This window comes from Coffea eugenioides, chromosome 7 (genome assembly GCF_003713205.1).
Source record: "Coffea eugenioides isolate CCC68of chromosome 7, Ceug_1.0, whole genome shotgun sequence".
Taxonomy (NCBI): Eukaryota; Viridiplantae; Streptophyta; class Magnoliopsida; order Gentianales; family Rubiaceae; genus Coffea; species Coffea eugenioides.
Genome location: NC_040041.1, coordinates 5,057,792 through 5,068,604, shown reverse-complemented (window position 1 = coordinate 5,068,604; position 10,813 = coordinate 5,057,792). Strand labels below are relative to the sequence as shown.

The window sequence follows — 10,813 nt, the reverse complement described above, 5'->3', positions numbered from 1 at the left end:
TCTTTTATAAAAACTCTAGAAAATTGCAATCCAAACAAGAAGTCTTCATTTGAATGGACACTAATCAACATGAACCTCGAGTGTTTAATTTTTTTTTCAAAAAAGCAAAGTTAGATTTAGGAAGGAATATTTAAAAGTAAGAGTATGTGTGAATATGTGTGTCTGAATGGTAAAGTTCTTATAATTTTCATAGTATAACATCTATAATGCTACTAAAATTTTCATAAATAAATGTTAACGTTGCTTATGTTGTTACGCCTCGCAACAAAAAAGACAAAAAAAGCCAAAATTTTGTTGGTCTTTTATATAATCATCTTTACTTTATGGTAAGCCAAGACAAGTCGTTGGATAATATTAACAAAACAGGTCCAGTCTCCAATTGATTTTGCAATCTACAAATCTTTTTTGGCAAATTAGCCCTGGTGTATACATTCTCAAGCCTCAAGCCAATAAAGCTAACATGCTTCCATCTTTCACCCCTATGAATTCCATCCCTTTTCCCTTTTTTTTTTGGTCTATTATATTAAGGTTATTGCAACAGCGGGGAACCAGAGAGGGAAAAACGAGTTTGTAACTAAGTTCATTTGATATTATAGATCTCTAAATATATATTTATATAACATACATTTATTCCATTTCATGCTAAATCATGGGTCAAATCATCCAAAGCCTCAATGGGTAATTGCCAATTCCAACCAAAAAATTAGCATAACATGACTCCCAGCTACAAATGCATGTACTCACAAAGCATAGTCGAATTATCAATGTTTGCACATTTTAAATTTCATTTCACTGTGTTCATGTGAGTAGATTCTAATAATCACAATCACATCTAAATGTGCTAAGATCACACTATAATGAGAATGTGGTGCTAAGATCACACTGTAATAAGAATGTGGTGGTATTGTCCTACCCTCCCAATGTTGTGTCAACTCACAAATTGGGTCCAAAGGTTTGAAAAAGAAGTCGAAATTTTCATGCATGATTTATCCAGTGCCTTTTCCACGGTGGTAGTACAATCCATTTACGTGGGGTGGACAATGTCTTATTCACTAGGAGTCTAGGATAGCGATATACTAATTAAATTACAACATGAGAATTGGAGTTTTCTTCAAGAACTGTGATTTTCGTTGCTCTAATTCTTTGATTCTCTCAACGACCCCGTATAGTCCTTTTCCTTGTATATATTTTTTTTCCTTCTCTTTTTCTTTATGCACGGATCAATTTGGCATTGATCAATTTCTTCAATTATAGCTTCAAAAGTCTATTAAATTCACTGTTTCAAGAGTCAAAGACTTTTTCTTTTTATTTGTGTGCTAAGTAGATAGATGTAGCTTGTCATAAGACAGATTGCTCAAAGCTTTACTGCACTTGCAGCAGGAGTAACAACGTATGAGTCGACTTGAATGTACTCCATGGACTTAAAATTAAAATTATACCAAACTTCAAGTCCAAAATTTAATTATACAGGTTAATGTATGAGTCGACTTTTTAATCAGCGTTATACAAGTATAATTACTTATGAGTAAATCTAAGTACCATAGAAGTTTTTAATTTTTGATTTCCTTATTCAGGTTTATATATATATACTCCATGTTTTCTTTATCATCTAACTAAAGCCAATTTCTAGAGATTCAAATTTCATATTTCAGTAGATCATGATAAAGGCTTTAGAAATGAGAATATGTCAACTTTTATTCCTTTTAACATTATGCGATTATTAGTCCATCAAACTAATTAACCACATTACTTTTAATAATTCAGCAATACCTTCGAGCAAAATGTTCAACATTCAATTGTCTATGCAAAAAGGCCGTCACATTGAGTGAACATTATAATTCTTTTATACAACAAATATTTTATCGAAATTATACAGATCGGTTTTGCAAGATCAAACATCGGTTACCAAGCATATGATAGAAGTTCAGATAGGACTGAGTACCATCACATGTTGGTCTGATGAGGCCTTAAATGGAAAGAGATGCCAGATTATTCGTTCGAAATTGGAAACAAATACGATATTGGATTTTTTGTCGGATGTGTTTGAATACGTTATTATTATTTGAAAACTTTTTTACTCGCATCACAGACACATTTTTCAATTTCTTTTTTATCTTTTCGACCACATCTTGATCTCACACACATCGCATCACGAAAAAAATGTTACAATAATTATTCTAATTTTAAAAAAAAATAATCTTCTTTCAAAAAATAAAAAATTTATTTTTGCAAACAAATGTAAATCCATAAGCAACATGTGCACAATTACATGTAGTATGAGGTTTGAAGCCAGAGACTTTAGTTAGCCTTCTTGTGGAGTGTTACGCTACAGCAGAAAAGGTACTTGCGTGGACATGCATCAAGCTTGACACGGTAAATTACGTATGTTATAAGCATCAAGAACAATTGATGGAAGGAATTTTCCAAGTCTTTTGATTTTTCGGATGTTGTACACACATTTACATTACAGAGGGTGTCTTTTCCACAGTTCCGAACAAATTGAGAGTAATGAAGCAATGTTTTTTTTTAAAAAAAAAAAAGAAAAAAAGACCGTACTTCGCTTTTTTTTAAAAAAATAATAATAATTTTTTTTTTCTGTGTCTAAATGAACAGTATAGGATAAGTTACTCTCTTCCAGAATTGGTGCTTCCAACACTTTTGTGATATAGAGTAACATCGAAGCAAGTGGGAGTAAAGACATATTCCGGTTTAAAAATTCAATGAAGCAAAGATGTTTGCAATGTCTAGTGAAGTTGCAGAGAAATAATTGCTTCCCAATATGTGGAGTTACAGAATGCCGACAATAAAGAAATCCGGTTTCACCCATTGATTCAGCCTAGGGTTTTGGAAACCTTAACAAAATTAGGGGGAGAGGGCAGAGGGGATGGTGGTGGAGTCAATGAGGGGTTTAAATGCACGGTCATGTGAGGAAGACTTAATAAAAACCCCCATGATGCCAGACAAAGTTGTTGAAAGATTAGGAGGGAATATTTGGGAGTATGAAAGGGAATTAGAAGGTGTATTTGTGGGTTTTTCTATGGATTTATGCACATGTTAATCCTATCAATACAAATACAATCTTTTTGTTATGTGGGCTCTCATCACTGAAGTCAATGGGACGACGGTCTATCCTATATACTACAAATGTACTTTATCTCCACATATATATATATATATATACACCATGAGATTAAAATATAATTACATATATATATATATCTGAACTAGAACTAATGTACAAAAAATTGGAAAAAAAAAAAAAAGTTGCATGATCTAATGAGTCAAAAAGATAAAATTGATAAAAAAAAAAAAAAATAGAGATCGAAGATCTCATGATCGAGTTCTCAGGACTAGTCGATCGTTTATATATATATTACTAACATAATATATAGTATGTATTTAGGCTGCAACTCTGACCTGCCTTTTATAGCACAAAAGTAGAGTTCTTAATGTACTTTACCCACTGAAACGAACAATAGTAAAATGCAACATGTGTCCGTGTGTGAGAAATGAGAGAGAAGGAAGCGAAGACGGTGGGGGAAAAGGAATCAGCCTCTTTCCCTTTCACAAAAATTTAACCCGTCGACTACGGGGAAGGAAAGGAATAGTAGCTTGGGAAATCAACAAAAAGTGACAATGTAACTTTTTTTATTTTTTTAAAAACTAATTTTCTAATTTTTTATATTAGCAGTATTTTGTTTTCTTGTTCTGTTTGTGATTGTGTTTTTTGTTTTCTTGTTTGCTATGCCTTGCTTTTCTGCTTGGTTTGACTAGAGAATAGAGATAGAGAGGAGACCTCCTTGTTCTTCTAGTGTCATTTTCCGAGATATACTCTCGAGGGAAGGAACCACCAATAGGTCCAATACCCCCCAGCCCCCCTTCTTTCTCTCCCTTTACATTCATGCCTTTCTGGAATTCCTTCTTTCTCTTGTGTCTTTCCTTCATTCCATTCCCTCAAACCACAGCTTAGTTAAGACTTCAGACAAGACACGCCCAAAGATAAACTCCCCATCTCTCTCTCTATCTCTCCCAAAGAGGATACAAAAAACTTGTTAAAACTCAGAAAGAGTCGCTAGCTTCCACTTTTTTGTAGTAGTTGTAGTTCTCTTCTCTTTTCTTCTTGTAGCTTTGAAAGCAAATAGAGCAAGATCTTCTTTTATGGCTTTACAATCTCCAAGGGAATTTGCTGCCTGCCTGGTATAAATCCCCCAAGAAGCAAAGTTAACAAGTGGTTCTTGTTTAACTTTCTTTTCTTTCTTTTATGTCTTTATGAACTTTTTCTTGTGTGTGCTATAGCACTAATGCTCTACTACTCTTGTTTCCTCGTATAAATTTTGGGTTTTGGATTCTCCAATAAAGAAAAGAAAAGCAACCATTTCTTGGCAGAGGAGTAAGAGGTACTATAGCCAGGAGAAATTAGAACCAAGAAAAAAAAAAAAAACAAGTATGCCTTTTGAACAATCTTCAAAACCAGGACCTGATCTTTCTCTCCACATTAGTCCTCCTTGTAGTTCCTCTTCACAAATTTGCAACAGTATCGATGAAATAAATCCCCTCAGCAGCTGTTTCGATCTCGATAGTACCAGAAGAGAAGTACAAGTACAAAAATCCAACACCACGGTTCAAGCATACACCGAGCTTTCCTTGGCGCATCCAGCAGCAAATTCACTCACTGATGAGAGCCACCAAAACCACCACCACCGGCATAGAAGCTTTGCAGGTGGAGGAACTCATCATCTTCACCATGAAGACCAACCTCAAAACCCTTACAACCAAACGGCACCAAACATAAGTATTTATCAGCAACCAAATAGCCAGCAGCAGATGAATCACATCAATCATGGGGTTTCATTGCTAGATGTTTCAGATGGATTAAGGCCAATAAAGGGTATCCCGGTTTATAACCACAACCGTTCATTTCCTTTCTTGCCTTTAGACCATCATACAAGAGAGGTTAAGGATCCAAAGATGGGCTTCTATTCAATGGCCAATTATCCCTCTTGGTCATCCTCACTGTCACAATCATCATCAGCTTCTGTGGTTAATCAGTCGTCTTCACCTTATTTCAATGGTGGTTTGGATCATTTATCGATCTTGAACGCTGCCGGGGGACCTAATGCAGCAGCTTCCTCGGCTTATCATCGACTACATCAACCTAGTGGGGCTTCTTCAAGGTTTAATGGGCTCGGGCTCTCATCATCCTATCAGCTGCACCATCATCATAATCAGTATGGATTAGGGGCTTCAGATGCTTCCCATGGGATGATGAGATCAAGATTTCTACCCAAACTTCCGGCAAAAAGGAGCATGAGAGCACCAAGAATGAGATGGACAAGTACACTTCATGCCCGGTTTGTTCATGCTGTTGAGCTTCTTGGTGGCCATGAAAGTATATTTTCGTCCAATTTCCAAACTTTTACATTATCAACTCTTTCCTTTCTTCTTAAAATAGTTTAGCTTTCTCCTATCAATTTTTTCAGCCCAGAAGTCTTGATTATTTTTAAGGATGCATAAAAATTTGATCTTTGATTGATTCTGATAATATTCAGGGGCTACTCCAAAGTCAGTTCTCGAGCTAATGGATGTGAAAGATCTTACTCTAGCTCATGTCAAGAGCCATTTGCAGGTACAACAAAATGAAAATTATTTTTAGATAAACAAAAAGGATAAAAAAAAAAATCTCAGGCTCACTTCAAAATCACTCTTTTTCTTTGTGTCTCTCTTTCTCTCTCGTGGATGTTTCTCTCTCTGGGGTTTATGATGTCTGTTTTGGTCTCCGTCTGTCCCTCCGGCACAATAGCCGATGAATGCAGTAATGAATGACTAAATGAATGAATTAAAGCAGGAAAAGGAGAGAGAAGTTTTAGTCTTCTGAGTTCTGACCTTCTTTCTGAGGACCAGACACAACCACAAAACAACCACGAAAGAAAGAGAGAGAAGTATTATAGTAGTTCTGCATAGAATAGAATGATAACAGACAAAAGTAAGTCATCATTTTTCAATTATACACAGCTCATTACTACCTTATCAAACATCAACCTCGTGATTAATGATGAAACCAAGACATGACCAGAAAGAATTCCCAGAACAACCGGAAACCAACCCCCCCCCCCCACCCACCCACCCAAAACAAAAAAAAAAAGTAGCACCTGTTGAATGAGCGTAGTTAGAGCATTCAAGAAAAAAACAAAAAAGAAGAGAGATTGTAAAAAAGAAAAGTTTAATTGTTTTTATACTTGGTCTTAAATTTGTCTTAATCCATCACTGTTTTCCAATGCAGATGTATCGAACTGTTAAAACCACTGACAAACCTGCAGCTTCCTCAGGTAATTCGTATTGCTTGGCTTAGCATTTCTCTTTTTTTTATCATAGCAGCATTTATTCTTCTGATTATTTATGGTACTGGATAGATTTACGCCATCTGCTGTACAAGTTGTACATTAAGGCTAGACAATATTGATTTCAAAGATGCATGTATCTATGTCCATCCAATATTTAAAATCCGCCCATGTATGCAAATTTTTGTCCTTGTTTTCGTTATCTGCATGCACTGTATAAAGCATTAATATTCATTGACGTTTTCAACATTTTCTTGCAGGTCAGTCAGACGGATCAGGTGATGAAGATCTCTCTACAATCGGCAGTGGCGCCGGTGGTGATCGTTCCAGTTTACGCCGTTTCATTGATCAAAGAGGACCATCTGATGGATCAATATTACAACAAGAATCCGAATATCCTTCTACTACAACTACTTTATGGAGTAACTCCTCAAGGTATTTATATAGCATCACCAATAAATTAAATTATTTTGATGATTTGGTGAAGTTTTGGGATTATATGGAAATGTTTATACTTTTTTATGAGAAAATCTCTGTTAAATGCCAAAGTAGAGCTTTAAAATAATGAATGGCAGTATATATGAACTGATGGCATTTGTTTCCTTTTTCTTTTGCATGGTACCTGAAACTTAGAAATGCAAACCCACGTCCGCCATTTTTGAAGAATAAAAGGATTCCTGTGGCAGCTTTTGCTTTTTTGTTCTGTTTTGTTTTTTCTTTCCCTTCTTTTATTTTTTAATTATATACTGATGGGGTTAAGTCTGTCTGTGTTTCCGTTCTTTATGATCTCGGTGTTTGAGAGATTTTCACCTGAGATTACATATGTAGCTTTTTCATAGAGGCATTTGGAAAAGGTAGAAAGATAATCAAAGGTGTTAAACAAGATAAGGAAAGCAACTACTGCTTCCCTATCTCTTCTTTTTCTCCTTGGAATTATTTGTTCACACTGTTATGACTATTTTAATTTTTTAAACCCTTTTCTTTAATTCTCTTCACGAGGACATTGCATATAGGAACAAGAAAGGACCAGTGTCTTGACTTAAGTGCTCTCCTTTTCTCAAAGTATTATTTAACTAATCTTGGAGGGTGTCTGGTGCATTTCTTCTGAATCTTTGTACTACATAACAGGCATTGCCATGTATATAGCAGCTTCTACTGAGAGAGCTGCTACTGATGAAGTCCTTGGCCTTACTTTGACTCCATTTTCTCTTCTGCCAAAACTTTTTTTTTTTTTTTTTTTTTGGTGTTATCATGATTAGTCAGTTCATTGTACTCGTTTGCTTGCACTCAGATGGTTTATTTCATCATATGACCCTCCACATTACGTGCTAATTGATTTGGAAATTTCGATGTTCAATATGCCTTCAACAATTACTTTTTAAAGACACTTTTTTATTTTTTGGGTAGAAAACCACCAGAAGTTGTTTGTGATGTGCATGGACTTTTACTTTTTATATCATGTTGTCTTATTGCCATTATGATTAGTATGACGACTATTAGTATGATTGTTGTTACTATAAAATTGTCATTGATATCTTACTTAAACCAAGCTTTTCGTGGAATTTTTGTTGGAATTGAAGAACTGATGATCTCTCAATCTCGCTGCTGTATGCATTTGTCAAGTGCCCTTCTTCTTTGTTTTTACTTGAATTCATAATGTGAATACCTTCTTAGGTTCACCAATTTCTGTCCCTTATTGTCAAGGAGTTCACTTTTTCTTTCCGTAAAACTTTGTAGACTTAGCTTATTTTTGGTAGAGGTTGATAAAAGTTAATGCTAAAGAATGTTCAAAAAGATGAGACAATTAGTTGGTTGATTAAACATGTGGTCTTGACTGTACGAAGAGTTTGGATCCACCTTCTTTTGGGAGCTTAGAAGTTAGAACACAAGTGCCTCAAATTAACTTCAGGTCTCAATAAGGTTTCTTCCAAGCACAAGTACAATACAATAAAGCAGTTCATGTAAATTCACGTCTGCCAAAGACTAGGGTTGCTTTAAAACCCAAAGATAAATAAAAGGCACGTTTATGGCCTTCATTTCAGACCTGTGGATGGATGGTTTAGCCTGGGTATAGCTATTCTTTTTATTATTCTCTTTGTCTTGTTTGTGGATGGTTTCTTGTATCATGCTCACAAAAAATGAAATAGATTAAAAAAATTTCGAATAGAGTTTCCATCTGAATATATAAATAGTTATGAAGTTTACAACTATTGGAGCCCTAAGTAAGAGTCAAGAATAAGACGAAGAAAATGACTTCTGCTGTACTGATTTTGTGATTGCTGCTTTGATATGGCCTATGGAGGACTCCCTTGATTTCGATGTTTCATCAAGAGCCAACTAATTGTATATTTTCAAAAAAAAAAAAAAAAAATGAAATTCGAAGGAATATAATAGCAAAATTTCTTTCTCCACAGGTCATTTCTCTCTTAATAGACTTCACTTAAATCCGAATAAAACCTCTTGCTTATCAAAAAGGAAAAATGAATACCACTTCTTGTAGTTTGTTATTGGATTCTAATCTAATTTGTCCATCCATGTAACATGAAAAGTCCTGCATGCCTGCGTGGTTCCTGCATTATGTTTTCCTCAAGACAAATAGTTCCTGCATTTATTTTTAACTCATTGAACGAATATGAAGTCTTAAAATTTGCAAGTCTTTCACTCATGAAATGGCTGAATTATTTATTGGCAGACAGTCCAAACTGTACGATCCTTTATTTGCTTTATAGTCCAAACTGCCCAGAGCACTGTCTCTTCTACTTATGAAATAAAAGGCCTCAAAATGGCCTAAACTATTGTGCCAAGATATAGATCCTTATCGATTTTATGTACTTGTAGAACACATTATTACCTTTGAATGACTTTAACATCTTCATATGTGTGAACTCCAAAATAAAGCAGTAACTATTGGTGTCTTTTCATGCAAACTCACATTTGAATGTTGACTAGGTTCTATATAGCTTTTTCAGGTGGTTCAGGATCACCAAAGTATAGAAATTGTTGCATAGAAAAAAAAAATTCATCAAACAAGTATATATGTATATCTTAGTTATGTAATCTTGTATTAGGATCATGGGAATTCTCAGTTGCTAGCCTCTCGATTGAATTCCTAAACAGTAGGTCCAATAAAGCTGCCTAGCTGGGGTCGATTGCTTGAGCTTCTATTCTAAAGAGCTGGAAAATTTATGATGATCTCAAACATCAAAACCTATCTTTTTAAAGCTTTTCCATTGTTAATTTCCTTTTCGGCTTAGAAGAGCGGGGTGAAAGGTTGAACTATAGTAACTCAAACTTTAAGCACTTCCAGTTTCTTGTCGGTCAATGACAACAAGATTATAGGTTTTCCTGCCAACTGACATAGAAATTTAAGTATCATTCTACATTTGTTAGTACTTTTCTGAATACGATAGAATTTAAGTGGCTAATTCACTTGTCTAAGCATTCTATTTTTTTTGTTGTAATTTAGCATGTACGTCTAAGCTACCAAATTCAAACACAAATAAGGGTTCGGCAGCCCTTATCCCGAGTATACATGCCTACTTGTTCTGCAATTTGACTCGATACATATTCTTTTGAAATTTCAGCAGCAGAGAGGGGTGGATGCAAAGTACCACTGGTGATCTAAATGGGGTCAGACATTCCTCATCCATGCCATTGGAACAAAGATCAGGGCACCATATAGAGGTATGTGACTCTTCCTAAATTTAATTCATAAAGAATGATCGGTTACAAAATAAACGTCTCAAAACTCATGCAGAATCTTGATAGTATTATGGAAAATGATGCAGGAATGTGATTCTTCTCGGCCGAATAGCTATCTTGAACGTAAAAATCCGAGCTTGGAGTTCACTTTAGGCAGACCAGATTGGGTTGAAAAAGAGCTCGCATGATCGTATAATTAGGATATCCCCATGATGATTCTGCTATCTTTTTTGCTGGATTTTCTTTTTGTGAATCAAATGAAGGCGTAATATATAAAGACATACTCCTGAGAGAAAGAATTAAATTAGCCCTTCTCCTTTTTTCTTTTTTCTTTTTTCTTTTTTCTTTTTTGTGCTTTTGGGTAATGTGTAAATTGGCCCTTCCTACTTCTGCATGCATGCTATCTTTTTCAAAATTGACGTGGCCATCATTTTTTTCCCTTTTTCCTGTCTTAATTATGACTAGTTCCTTTTTTTCCTTTCTCCTTCACCCCAGTTGATTATTAAGCCAGTCATGGCTCTTTTTTTTTTTTTTTTTTTTTCAATGTTCAGACGATACTGATTATCCTGAAGTATAAGCATTTCCCTACTTATAATGCATTGAACGTCAAAGATTCAAAAAAAAATGAGTGTCATATTTCACACGAGCAAAAGTGCTGAATTGTAGAGGAAGATAAGGGGGGAAAGTTGACGGTTAGAGTGTAAATTCTTATTTTGTTATCTAAAACTCGCCAATTCTCCAAAAAAAAAAAAAAAATGCTGAATTTGTTGAGT

At 34.9% G+C, this 10,813-nt stretch overlaps 1 protein-coding gene across 1 annotated transcript; it reads left to right on the top strand.

Moving 5' to 3' along the window:
• Positions 1-3,941: 3,941 nt before the first annotated feature.
• Positions 3,942-10,459, top strand: LOC113778426 (transcription repressor KAN1). The gene is made up of 6 exons (XM_027323834.1): positions 3,942-5,389; positions 5,550-5,626; positions 6,281-6,326; positions 6,599-6,773; positions 9,923-10,022; positions 10,127-10,459. The coding sequence occupies exons 1-6, from the start codon at positions 4,447-4,449 to the stop codon at positions 10,226-10,228; spliced, it is 1,443 nt and encodes a 480-aa protein (XP_027179635.1). The 5' UTR covers positions 3,942-4,446; the 3' UTR covers positions 10,229-10,459.
• Positions 10,460-10,813: the final 354 nt, after the last annotated feature.